Source organism: Xylocopa sonorina, chromosome 6 (genome assembly GCF_050948175.1).
Source record: "Xylocopa sonorina isolate GNS202 chromosome 6, iyXylSono1_principal, whole genome shotgun sequence".
Classification (NCBI taxonomy): Eukaryota; Metazoa; Arthropoda; class Insecta; order Hymenoptera; family Apidae; genus Xylocopa; species Xylocopa sonorina.
The window spans coordinates 2088659-2103446 of record NC_135198.1 but is presented as its reverse complement, the minus strand read 5'-3'; the positions used below and the strand labels follow the sequence as shown (position 1 = coordinate 2103446).

The 14788-nt window shown below is 38.2% G+C and overlaps 1 protein-coding gene across 1 annotated transcript; it reads right to left on the bottom strand.

The window, feature by feature from the left end:
• Positions 1-660: 660 nt before the first annotated feature.
• Positions 661-2511, bottom strand: LOC143424364 (protein yellow). The gene has a single exon (XM_076896380.1). It carries the CDS (start codon positions 2213-2215, stop codon positions 920-922), a length of 1296 nt encoding a protein of 431 aa, XP_076752495.1. The 5' UTR covers positions 2216-2511; the 3' UTR covers positions 661-919.
• Positions 2512-14788: the final 12277 nt, after the last annotated feature.

Sequence of the window (14788 nt, the reverse complement as noted above, 5' to 3'; positions counted from 1 at the left end):
TTCGTGTTATAAATTGTCTGTGGCTTTTCCTTTTATCGCTGACGATACTGTAATAGAATATTGTATAAAAATAAGAAAATTGTAGGATCCTCGCGTTCGTCGAGATTGGAAAGGAAAGTAGACAAACTATTGTCCCTTGCGATAAAGGCCACTGTGCAGAAGCACTTGGCCGTAATCGTAACCGATGAATTGCTGGAAATCAATTTCGCTCTCGTTTCTCTTCGGTGGAATTCTCGAGAATGACGATTTTAATCAGAATGACATTGGGTAGACGCGTTCCTTGGCAGTCTTGAAACTCGAGAGTTCTACTGTTTCACTTTAAACTGTTATTTGTCAGATTTAATACGATCTTATAATCCAATTAGTCGTTACTTGACAGGATTCCTCGAGTGGCTGTACACCGTCGTACGTATAACAGCGCTTGGTCGTGAACTTCAAATTCGATTCACTCGAGACCGCTTCTCTTGCCACGAAAATTTTTCTACCAACGGAGAATCAGAAATCTCGTGGAATAATGATCGTATTAGGTCTACTTGCATCGAAAATATGATTACAGAAGAACATCCGTGAGATTAAATAAAAATTTAAAAATGCTAGCCAAACGAGAAAAAAATAAAGGAATTTATTACGTAATGACTTTGAATAATATTAATAATAATAATAATAATAATAATAGTAATAGCAGTAGTACTAACGATAATAGTAATATAGTAGTAATAACTTTATATCTGTTTCTACCAGTACCTCTACCATGGCTCTAAATCACCGTACTATCAGTACTTTAAAGGTTCAAGGCCACCAGCAATACTGGACGGGTCATCTGTGTCTCATCTAACTGGAAGGTTAAGACGAATGTCTTTGGTATACCCGGGTGTCCTCGACGGAAAGAGAACGAGGGAAGAAAAAGTGAAGGAAAATGTTACTGCACAGCGAAAGCTATCAGAATGGTCAATCCAGTAGCCAAGGTGAGGCTGACGCTGTTCGCGGACGAAGTTGGTATCTCCGGCTGTTCCGGCGCGGATCCGTCTTCCAAATACTGATAACTCTTTACACCGGTTTTCGCTCTAACCACCCGATAATTCGGTACGCTGACGTTAACGTGGCCGGCGTACACATTTTGCAACGAATTGGTAACACAATAAAAGTTACCATCCTCGTCGAACGTGAACGTGTCCGGCCATTGCAACCGCACGTGATCTCTGGAGATCACTCTCTGCCCGGTGACGAAAGAGATGGACTGTTTGGTGTCCCACATGGCCACCGCGTCGTCTGCCAACAGTCCAAAGTACAACACTCCCTTGGCTGACATCATCATCCCGTCGGTTTGAGAACTCTTCCTTCCCAATTCTTTCACGTACAGATTCACGTTGCTCGTGTTGCTCTTCAGCACCGATGTCGGTAGAGAATACAAGTGGAAAGAAGACAACGGCGAGTAATATACTTGTCTATCCGTGCTGCTTGCGGGCGATAAAGCGATCCCGTCCACGTTTACAGGCATGTTCATCTGAGTTTTCGAGACCAGAAACCTGACTGCCTCGGGTTTAGCCTTCATGGAATCATGTCTGATCTTCCACGACGTGTTGTTTTGCAACGAATAAACAATTATACCTGGATCGTCGCGGCTGCTGTCTGTGATGTACGCCATACCACCATCTTCGTGATCCAGGACGATGTCGTTCAAGTACGCCGTCCCACGGGGCGTCACGTGCGATGGGAACTCGTAGCTCCGTAGAACCTCACCGTTTTTCTCGAGGTCCAGGATCACCAATCTCGGTGGACAGGTGCTCTTCGTGTCCGCAGAAAGCGGTGACATTTTGCCGGAGTCAATAACCCACATGCGTCCAATGGGATCTACCTCCATGCTCTGGACCGTTTGAAAGGCACTGCAGTCGCCAATTTTCTGCATCTCCCAGTTGGGGAACGCTTCCAGCTTTGGCGCCGTGTTTTGATTCACAGGGGTCGCAGAGGTCACGCCCAGCGTCACGGGTACACCCTCTCGCCATCTCGGCACCGTCAGATACATTTTGCCCTTCCAGAACCTGATGCCCGCCACAAAGTTGTTTTCTGGGATATAATCGTGGTGATCGATCGCGTATTGTTGCTCGTCCTCGCTTGGCCACATCACGTCGATCGTGTTCCATTGGAAGATCACTTGGAACGGCTCGTGACACTTGGCCAAAGCGACTAGGACCAGCAGGGTAATAAGAGTCTTCATTTTCTGTCACACTTCTACTCGACCACTTTACGTCTCTCTAAGTCTCTCACTCGAGGGAAGTATCCTTCACTTTTTTCCCCTTTAAATTTCAGCCACGTGATAGGAAGAAGACTTGTCGCGGATCCAGTTGAAAGCTGATATCCGGAACAAGAGACTCGCAGCCCGGCAAGTGTCGCCAGGGATCCGGAAGAATTAGTCTATTCTCGTCGACGGAGCAGCGTGTAACGAATATTCTCTGTGTGCCAACAGTTTGTTGACTGGTGTTGCTTCTCTCAGCTGACTGTTCGAAGACGGTTTGCGAGCCACTGCTACTCTTGAGCGATCTCAACGTCGGGCCATCACGCGGAGACGATCGCGATTTGACTGACGAAGACGCGGAGCGTCGCTTAGAGAGGTGTTGTACCCCCACCAGACGCCGCGATTTACACACCGCGACTCCCCTATGAACGTACGCGGCCTCTATACACGTGCGATCGTGTGCGAACGGGCGTGCATGCGAGTATTATTCGTGTAACATCCAGGGAGGCGCCCCTACCGTGATTTCCACGCGAAACGTAACTCGGCTGCTTAAGCCGAGTCGATGATGCATCACAGAAATGCAAATTAATATTCTCGCTGGAATCAATGCTCGTCGTTAACTTTCTACTCGCCTTTAGTTAGAACTCATCAGATCACGCAGTTTCTTTTTTCTTAAACTATGCTAATTGTTATCGACGATTCTAAGGTCTTGTACGCGCAATATATTTTTAATGGCTTATAACAGATTGCCAATTTATTTCAATACTTACTTATATGTCCATTACTTTTATTTAAGTTTGATTCTCTTTTTATTTAAGTCGTCATTTAGGGCCGTGCAAAAAATTTTCTCTAACGTATACATTATCAATTACCTGGTACTCGAAATGTAGTAAAACACAGATTGCACAACCAATGCGAAAATGTCGTCGCTTCTTCTTAGAATCGCCTTATAAAATAGCATATACGCATTAATACATTTCCTCGTTCCACAATTCTTTCTTCTCTGTAGCATGATTTATAGTAACGAGTTTATCGGAGAATTGGATAAGAATTGACCGGCGAGTCACAACCAATTTACAACCTGTGATTAGGTTAACATACTTGTTGAAATTGTACAGTTTTTTCCACGTATGCTTATTGTTAAGCTGAACGGAAGACGGTTGAGGCTGAAATGGCACTCAGGCCAGAGTTGTAAGGCCGGATTCGCTTTGAAAAGGAAACGCTGAGAAGGATGAGCTTAGTAAAGGCAGTTACGCCTCGCTTTATCTTGCCCCAGACCCGGAATGATCCCAAAAAATCGATTCAACGGTCGTTTCTTCGCAACGCTTCCTCGGACGAACGCGTTGCGTTTAGAATTCCGTTGTACCTGATTTCTTTTTCGATAAACGAGGACGATTCTATCAAAGGGTCGGAGAGTGAATTGAATAGAATATATAATTCGTTGCAAGTATATAGAGGTCAGTAGTGGACGGAACTTCAGAGCGTCTTAATTATCGTTTCAGTAGTGGACTACCTGAGATCCTCGATTCGCATCAGGATATTTGCCTGATTTAGTAAGACGACCGAACACTGGATTATTAGGTACGGGAATATAAGTTTTAATCGTTTTCCCATAAATGGCATTAATTGTTAAAATGGCTTGTATTTTTTCTAACATTTTGATACATGGATTTGAAAAGTGTATGCGAGCTGTTCAACCCAGCATAAGACTTTTGTCTGGAGTGTAAACAACAAGTGAGCCATCGTTTTTTAAAGTAATATGAGTTCATTTTTTCTTACACTGAGATAATTAAGGATTTGCGTTCGGATCGATTTAAAAATATTGGCGCAAACGCTCATCAATCCAGTGAATGTTTTTAACGCTACAAACCTGTCCAATTTTATTATGTAATAATAATTAATAAAAGTGTTAGGGATGAAAACGATTTTTTTAATCTAGGTATGGACTTACACTGCTTTCAATAATGATAAATTATAAACAATCAAAACAGGAGCAAATTTAAATCCATATTTTTAGAGAAGTTGTCTTTTCTGAGATGGATTTTTTAATGCAAAACATGATTACAATGAAGACATGTAAGTACACAAATAATCGAGTCTATTAAGAGTTTTATTCAGTTATACTATAAAAAAAGTTATCTATTAAGATAACTAAAAATAAGGAATTCATTTTTTATTCACTTCCTAGTGAAGTTATTCATGGTAAATTGCAGGTGTGCAAGGCAGTAAACTCATCATATTTCTTTCTTGCTATAGGTCTTTAGGTTTTATAGAATGACAACGTAGTAAATTTGTTGAAATTTTTAAGCCTTCCTCGTTTTCTGCATAAAAGAATTACTTCAAGTGGCGCAATTTCTTCCATATAGATTTTGCATAAATACAATACTTGTTATCATTCGTAAAGATGACAAATATGCATGTTAGACTGTGCTAGATACATACGTTCGTGCAACAAGTAGAACTAATCGTAAGTGTTACACAAGGAATAACCGATAACACAATCGAGAAAGTATATTTTTGACTTATTTTTTTTATATTAACTCATTTCTTTCCGAAGTGTCTGATCGATTATGAGGTGTCCTGCATCTACAAATAGCATGTTCATATATTACATATTATTAGGTATATTTACGTATTTGCAAAATGCGAAAGGAGACCCTAAAACACTATGTATATTTACCAACAAGTGTCGTACTGAAGATATCGGTAACATTGTTAATATATCATCGATACTGTCATTCCACGCGACTACATGCTGATCAGTGTCCTTGCCTCGAGGTCCATTGATCTCGACCAAGTGAAATGGATCAATGAATGCATTGGACGACGGTCTGCAACTCCGTTATCGCTTGATATGCTCAAGTTCATAAAATTCTTCCATGCTCCATTAAAAGTCGCATCGCGATGCATCGAGACGAATACTTCGAACTTATTTATATATAAATGTAGCAAAGTTTTCTGAAACTCCATTTCTCCATAAAGTAAATTCTTATTGTTATTTGCATTTTCCAAGAAATGGAGGAAATGCGATTTAAATGAAGCCCAAAAGTACAAGATAATAACGCGTACCTACATGTATACACATATTTGGCTAGATAACGCGACGGATGTTCACGATAATACTGTTTGAGCTGGAGAAACATTACATCATCGGTATTTTGATGCAATTCTCAAAAATAGTCCCATTGGCCATGGCGATTTATGTTTTCGGTAGTTGCACGATGAATGGATGATGTACGCGGTATTTTTGATGTGAGAAACGATGCTGAGAATGAAAAGTGTAGAATAATGTTTTGGCAGCCATCCAAGTATCTAGAAAGATTCACCAGGAAGGTAGAATTCTTGATCACGCGTACAAGTCGCGACGAGAATCATTAATCACTTTAATACCAGCGTCTTCTAGACTTAACGTTTTATTCGCAATTAAACATGATGATGTAGAAAACAATTCAGCAAACAATATACAGTTTGAGAGAAGTTTCTAGAAATGAATAATTAACTGGAAATCATACTCTCTCTATCTGAAAATAGGAGTCCCATTTGAAAAATTTGTTTTCTTTATTTATTAGGGATAGAAAAATAGAAAAAACGGGACGACTCTCCTTTGTTAAACAAATCATATTTCAAACAAATCAATTTAGGCGCAAAACCACTTTGTAGCATAGAGTGAGTGCTACTTAAATAATAAAATTTTATTTTTTCTTGGAAATGGAAAGTACAAATCAAGGTATTGAAGCTAATAACTGTACTATACATGCAAAAAATTTGAGCTGTGGCGGAAGAAATGGAATCGTTCATTTACTTAAACAACTGAATGGAACTAAACTGAAAATCAGTTTCAAAAATTTGAAAAGCCGCGAATGGACAACTTGATACGGAGAAATCAGTAATTAAAATTCTATCGAAGAAGAAAAATAAGAAGGACTATTCTCAAAATTGACAAGCTGCCAAAAAAATTCCCAAATCAACTTTACACGATCGTTTAAAAGAGGGAAAAAGTTTGAAACTGAATGATTAGTAAAACTTTTATTTTGTTTTCAATGTCCTTCAATCTCCCGTTGAATCCCTAACACTGTCAAATTAAAGTGGAATTCGTTATTTTCAAGTCACGTAAATTTTCTATTCCTAGACCTGGCCCCGTAGAACTACGTTTTTGCTTGAATTTTTAATTCACTGCGTTAATTTCCCAATTTTTTTTTTTTCTTGGAGAATGTCCGGAAACTGAGAAACATAGAGAAAAATACAACCAGTCACTAAAGTATCAACTTGGAATAGATAGATATAATATATCGTCAAGATTAATTAGATCGTTGACTTTGAAGAAGGAAAAGTCGGTCGGTTAGGAAGCAACAATTAGACGGACTTCGAAGGCCACCGGTAACAATGATCCATGGTGAAACGTTTTATTGGCCCTTGAAACAATGACGACCGGAGCGTAACTCTTGGCTTGCAATCACGTAAGATTGTAACAGTAATAAAGTACGTGTGCACTTGGTATATGTATATATAATAGGTGTCGGCCATTCCGACATTATGGGCGTCCGTACGATCATTGTTATTCATTGTTTTCAACCATTGAAGTTACTCGATAAATCTATTATATATATTATAGACTGCCGTTCAAGTAGTCCATCAATTTTATTATAGACCGTTTAAATGTTCGTCACGTTTTCCACAATTATATAATATAAATACGTGTTGTATGCTATTTGCAATTCATTAAAACGATCCGCACAGCACTGCCTATTATCGATCAGGAATCGAGTGTCCATCAAGGACTGTTGCATAATTGTGGAATCGAATTACTCCAGCGTGATCGAATCGAACATTTTTTGAATTTTCTTCTTGGATAAATGAAATCGTCGGTACAAGCTGCGAGACGAAAATATTTCTGATATTTGAGATCCATCGGATATTTTCAAGCAACGGTTTTTGTTTCGCATAAACATCACCCGTGTATCGCGACGTTTCCTTTTTATTCTGGAATGTGACGTGATCCTCTTTGAGCAGCAATTTTAGATTGCGAGGCTAGCGTGGCTCATTTGCGAGGCGATCATGCAACATAAACCAAATAATCCTCCACGAGCCAGTAGTCCAGTGGATGTTATTGGCGTGCTCGTTATTTTAACTGCGTTCAGTGATCGGTGGCTCCTCCGTTTTGTCGTCTATTCGTCGTAGTTTTATATAAAACTATCGATGACAGTTTCTAAAAATTCTTAAAAGTGTTACTCCAGACAAGAAAAACATTTAAAATCGAATATTTAATACTTGTTTTTTCTTAAAACATTTCGACCATTGTTTTTTAGATCGATTGTTCTAGTTTTAAAGTACAGAGTTTTCTTTACGGCTTCTTTTTAAGAATATATCTCTCGAGGTACGTATTATTTTCCTGCTACATGAATTTCTATTTAAAGACACAAATTTGCATAGTCTGACATGTTTATTAGTGGCTCGGTAACCAAATTGTTCTAACTATGCTAATCGTAAGTGTTGTAACGTGCAAATATTTTTACTGCCGATGAGTAGATGGCCGAGATACTGACTAAATTTTTTAATTGCAATCTCGGTACAATGGTCGAAACCAATGTGGAGGAAGCGCGAACTTAAGAGAAGCTGAACGTGCTCGAAAGTTTCCATCGTCCTCTAACAAACACGTCACAGACACGGTTTTCCATGCGAAGAAATAGATTGACGGAAGGACCGGAATTGCTGATTAATGCTAATTGCAAGCTTATTAATATTGCCGATGCGAGTTGTATAGTCGCAGTTACTCGGTAGATGCTGCGCCATTTTCAGCGCTTAGAAACGCTTAATGGACGTGCAAGAATGCTCGCTTCATCGACACTCTTGCATATCTGAATCGAGTTCTCATTTGTTAATTGCTTCCTACGCGTATGTGTTTCATTGATCATCGTTCAGCAGCTCCTCTGATCCGTGCAACCTAGGCATTTCCACAGTAAATATGAGAAGTCGATTAAAATCAGCTCCCACTCCTCTCATTGTCAAGTGAACATTTTTCCATTCCATGCGTTGATTCAACAATTAACAGATTGCGAAATAGTAATTGGTCTCCGGGATCACCACGAGGAATGCAGAAAAGAAGCAGAAATTCGATAAAGATCGTGGTTATTTACCTCAGGAACGTTTCCCAACGTCCGTTCTCGTCGCGAAGCAAATATTGCATCGCTGCAACCTTCGAGCGATGGAAACCACACGCCGTTTCCCGATCCATCTGTGGAGATCTCACCGTGACAGCTAAGATTATATCTTATAATGGGCGTGTCCGTGAATTTAACGCGCGGATCCTCCGCCAAATCGTCACGATCTCGCGGTTTCCCTTTGCATCCATGTCACAAACTGTTGCATCAGTAAAGTCTTCTTTTATACATCGACACATGCGAGTACTACAAATTGTCGTCATTATGTAAACGACAACACGATCGATGCTATCAAGAATCGAGGTGAGTAACTATATTTTAGTAATGTAAGCGGTTGCTTTTTTTCTCATCTTGCAACATTCGGACACACTCTTAATTGACGTTGCAGAATTTAGAGAACGAAGGGATTATGTTAGAAGTACAGTTAATCCTCCTATAACGTAGTAACTGTTATAACGCGATCCCCACATAACGCAGTACGAATTAATAACAATAATTTTATATATACTTACCAAACTATATCTTGCCTTTTGTATTTGTCAAATTTTATTTGATAATTATATTTTACTTACTTCTGAGTTTCTTATAGCGCGGTACAAATTAATTACATTTAAAGTTAATTGATTATAAAGTCAATCAACCAGTACATAATAATGTATATAATATATTGTCTACACCCGCTTCGTACTTTATTATACAGTAAATAGGACAAACTAAAATAAAATATTCGTATCAACTATTATTGTTGCAATATTATATATACGTATATATGTATTCATCTAAAGGAATTATATTGTAACACAAAAATGTACTTGGAAACTGTTCATTGATCTTGCTAAGCACAAGTCTTTTTTCACTAAACTACTTAAACTACCTAAAATCTCTGCACTCGTTTGTAGTATGCTATCTTATCAACTGTTTATAATCTGTATAATTTGGAATTGATATTTTTTAATGAATACAGGGCGGCAGGTAGTTCCTGGAAAATCTGACTGACTAATTATCTACGGATATGAATCAATGTACGCCGTAGCGAGCGCATATATAGGTTTTAATAATAATTAACGGCCTTGTCGTGCTTTTACGTTGACGCGGTTCTCACATCCTTTGCGAAACGTCGGTCGCATTCGCGGTTGAAAATTCTGTGTCATGACACACTTTTTTCCTTCAATTTTCATTAACGTTAACTCATGAGACCCGTTTTGTTTTTTCATTGGATTGCAATCACAGCGCAGCGCAGTTCGTTAATTTCTCTTACTCATTGCTTGTTTCCTTTTTACTCATCTCCTTGTTTATTCCAAGCACGAATTATTCACGGTCACAATCGACTGCAGCCTTCATAGAGGAGACTTTCACTTAGGGTCGCGTCGATGAAACGATACGTCTCTCTAATGTGAAAGAATTTACGAAGGAACAATAGAAATATGAACAATTTTGATTTATTTGATCGACTTCTTCGATAGACACAATACTTGAGCAACATACGGCGAAGTAAAGGACCTGATTCAAAAATCGTACGTCTTCGCCTCCAATGGATTTTGTTCAAACTTTGGGCTCATCAATTTCCAGTGTAACTTTTTTGCAGGCCTTGAAATCTTGGAGGAGCAAGGGTTCAAAGTACACATTTAACGAAATGCGCATTAATTATTATGTTTTCCTGGTGCAATTAATAATCTTAGTCTCCGATGATAACACTTTTAGTAATGTCATAATATATAAAAGTAAGCATTTATTTTGATCGAACTTTTGCGTCCAAGGTAAGAATTATGCCATTTAAAGAGCTTCCTGAACTGAGTTTTTTGGTTGGGCGAAAAAAATATAGTTTTTGAATAGGATCCCTCCATCAAAGAGCCAACGCTATGAATCGTGAACAACGCAGATGACTAATCCAGCCGCGTGCATGCGAATAGAGACGGATTGCTCGAACACAATAGAGATAAATTTTGCCACGTGTGACATCGACGAGAAATTACTCGAATCCGCCCTCTGGTAGCCTGCTGTTAGGATCGACAGGCCTATCATTTATTTGGACGTCTCTTTCCCACTCTCGCCGCTATTCGCCCTTCGTCACTTGGTCGATTCTTTCCCGTCCGACTGCCTCTGACTTCTCCGCTGCATCGAACTGAAAGTTCGACGGACTCGAAACAGGACGATCCACCCTCGATATCGTCGGATCGCACTCTCGTAAATCGTAGGAAAGTTTTCCTGTTAAGACCTCGCCAAGAAAATACCTGGAGGATTGCTCGTCTTCTTTTCTGGTTTGTTGAACTTCCATTTTGCAATTTTCTTGCGTCCTGTCCGCAACCGACATTCCTGGCTTTCAGACGCGGAACACGAGTCATTAATTCAACACGCATGCAACGATAGTTTCGATTTCTTGGAAGACCTTCTCGAGCAAAATTCAAATGTTTCCAACGCGAAGATTGGAAAGTTCTTTATCGCTCCGATTACAATAGATAATATTTAATCTCAAAGGATCACAGTATCTGAAGGGGATAAACGATTGCACTGGATTTGTTGATTTAGTCTTCGCGAATGCAGACTGTTTGAGTACACGGATACATATTTTTTTCAAGTAATTAAAAGTGTATATTTTTGTTTACCCTTGTCTGTATATTGGTTCGCACATTTATGCTCGTTAAATTAGACTGAATTATTAACCGTGAGTCGTTTAATTATATAAACACTCTAAATAATTAAGAGTGTCGAAATAATTGAATGATTCACGGATAATAATTCAGTCTAATTTAACGAGCATAAATGTGCGAACCAACATACAGACAAGGGTAAATAAAAATGATAGGAGTAATAATCGATGTTTGTATGCTTTATATTAATTTTTCAAATGATCAGAACGCCGCAAGAATATAAAAATCAAAGTCTAAAGGCCGTGAATAATATTCCACGGAGTTGTCCAACAATTGAACCTAATTCTGCCATGATCTAACATGCAAGCCCATAAACGGGCGAAATGGAACGTAGCGGGATTAATAAGTCAGTCCAATTCAAGGAGCATAAATGTGTGAACCATCATATAGGCAAAGGCCGCGCCCCGCGCATCCGTTTTCCAGTGGCCTACTAAAATCCACGTTCTCTCTCTCTCTCTCTCTCTCTCTCTCTCTCTCTCCCTCTCTCTCTCTCTCTCTCTCTCTCTCTCGGTCTCTGCGCATCGTCGATGAAAATAACACCGTAGAAGCAGGAAGAGAGGCTATAGACGCTGGTTCGCGGATTAGAAACACGCGGAGGAAGGAAGTCTAAAAGGAACGATAGCGTTCCTATCGACGAATCAGATCAAGGAAAGTGAATCGACTCGAATCGAAATTGGCAGAACGTTGAATGATTTGCCTCTCTTATCGTTTCACTCCCCCTCTCGCTCTAATGGATATTGTGCAAATGTAGGTATCGCGTGGCTACCGAGGGAACTGGCAATCAAAGGATAATCGGGAGCGTTGCGAGGAGAACTTTAATTTATCGCTAAACATCTACTGTCATATCGTTCCACGCTAAGGCAACTATACGAATGATTAATGAAAAAAAAGTCACGAGTTTAATGATAGCATGTGTACACGATTGCCGTTTAAAGAGCATTCGCTCATTAATTATCATACACCTTAAAAGTGTATCTAAGAGAGTTAAGCAACTATTAAATGAATAATATGTGCTTTCTTACCAAGAATGAACTCAAGTCACTCTCAAAATTTGTCTACTAGTGTAACTAGATTTGTCATGAAATTTGAAACAGCCCAAGTTCATTCAGTATAATTTAAAATACTTCAAATTAAAAAAACAATATCCAATTTATTTTGCATTTCACTACAACACTTGAAAAACACCGCTCATATAATTCAGAAACTCTTCTAACCATATAAATTACATAGCAATTTACTGGTCATTTACATAAAATAAAACTTATATTTAATAGATATTAAGCTATAATAAAGAGAGCATAAATAGTGTGTTACTTAGTTACATGGGAAGTTCTTGGGCTCTAAATTATTTTTTTAAACTGATAGAAACGCTATCAATGAATTCAGTGAGTTCTAAGTTTAAGAGGCACATCGCTATATTACACATGTATTTAATTTGAATACAATGTTGATAAGTTTTTAAGTACATAATTCAAACTCATAGTGTGCATACATTTTTATAAAAAGGTGCGAGATGAGATAAAAAATGTACCGATTAAAGTACGCGAATATAACGAGCAAACATGATTATGTACACCTGTTAATTTTGCTTGTCATCTAATTGAATTAAAGAGCCCTTCTTTGACGCTAGTTTTGCTTTCAGGCACAGCGGATTACCTTTGATTTTAAGCAGCAGAGGACCGTGAAATTGTTGGTCGCTGAGTTTCAATAAGCCATCGATTTTTACTGGGCCGAAAGTAACGTGCTCGAATATTGTGCTTCCGGCATTTTCGAACCGCTGAGCTTCTCGCGGGCGTCGGGAAGCGGTGGAAAAAACCAACTTGTTCAAGTTCACGTCAACTTTACTCTTTATCGTGGGTACGTAATTTCATTAGCGTGAGAGAGCCACGAGAACAGCGTGCTGCTTTTCATCGAGCGCGTCGTCAGTCAGCAGCGTTCGCAGATGTTAAAGTAATGAAAGTGTGCCGATGCTGAGCGATCTCTGAATCACGCGAGACACGCGATCAGTAAAAATTCTATACCTTCTTACAAGGGTGAAGGTTCCCGTAAATGGAATTTTCAAATATTTACTCCGTCGAGGTCGCTCGTTAGTAGTGCACACATCCACGTTGTCGTTTTATTTCCTTCCACTTACTCATACACTTTCAACATATTTTCTAACGTCGATCATATTTCTCTTTAGAATGTCCATCTATCTATCTAATCTTATTATACGAACAAAAATTGTATATATATATAACGAAATGGTTCCAAAGATTTTTTCAAAATTCACATATCAGGAAGGTTTTGGACTGGCATATCGATCTGTCGAAGTTTCATCTTCGGGGAAACTCATTTTGATAGGTGCTTTCATAATTAAAGTACACGACAGGTGTGTCAATAAATATTCGCAAATGTCAAAACCATAATCTATTTAATATTGTCATAAGATCAAAAAATATATGTTTGATGTCTATATAAGCACATTTGTATATTTTTTTTTTTATCTTGAAACGAAGTCGAGTTATTTTGATGACTTTATACCATTTACCATTTACCATATACCATGAAAATTTGATCTGGCAGGGCCTCTATTTTCCGAGAAAACTTATTTAATAGTTGTAATAATCAATTTAAAAGATTGGAATGTTTTATTTCTATTAAATGTCTGAATAGAAAAACAAATTAATAAAAAGTCTAAAAAAGAATATTATTTATGTCAATATTTTTTAAAGGCGTATTAACTATTAAAGTAATAATTCCATCGTTTAAAACATGGTGAAAGAAGTGGTATTGATTCAAATATTTCCTAAGGCAAATGCTATTTGAAATACAGTTCTTCCCTTTAATAATTGTTTCAAACGACAATTTCATCTGCATTATTTTTCTATCGGTTGAAGAAAAAGACGATATTGATTATGTTACGTTATATTTTATTCGGTTCAAGTAGTTACTTTCCGTGGTTCTGAAATTGATTTTCTGCGACCGACAGAAGATCGCCAAATATTTCCTGAACATTTACTGTGGTGGCTAATTTGGGTCTTGATATTACGCATCGTGAAAACAGAAATGTTGGCTTCGTAGTGGCGCGGCCGCGACCAAAAGTTAATGCGATAATAACATATGAAACAGCACACGGTAAAGGGTTTTCGCAGAACTCGACTGGCAATCAATGTTTTCGTGCCATAAAGGGTACACCTAGGTAAGACCAGAAAAGCTGTCGCAAACAAAACTTATCTCGAATCACTTGATTAACGATAACGATGATTAACTCCTTGAATAGAAATCTCCTGTAGACTGTGTTCTAAATATTTTTCAAATATATCCTAGGTAACCGAAACGAGTCGCATTTTGTTCCTGCTCATCTGAAAATTTCTTGCTATTTTAAAAAAGCAAAGTTAACAGATAATAATACTTCTTTTAATTATTCCGCTTCTGCGTTATTTCTTCTCCTTTTTTTCAAATGAAAAATAATGCTTTCAGAATTTATAATTGCTACAGACTTCTCTTATTTCCTCACGCATTTTTCAGATCTTCCTTGGCTTCAAATCAATTCAGAAAATATTTCTGTTCTTTAAAAGGAAAGCTAAGACTCGCACGGTTATCAAAACCTTGAATTATATCAGAAAAGTGACTGAAGGTATGTAAAACAAGCAGAAGCTACTATTTTCCAAAATAAATGCTCCAAGTAAAACGATAAGTTTCAAGCATTTTTCTTGTATATCATACGTAAGAATAATAGATGAAGTCAGATGTATTACTCATCGTTC

Bases quoted from the DNA above. Each gene is read 5' to 3' on its own strand.
- LOC143424364 (XM_076896380.1), bottom strand. From the start codon at position 2,215: ATGAAGACTCTTATTACCCTGCTGGTCCTAGTCGCTTTGGCCAAGTGT.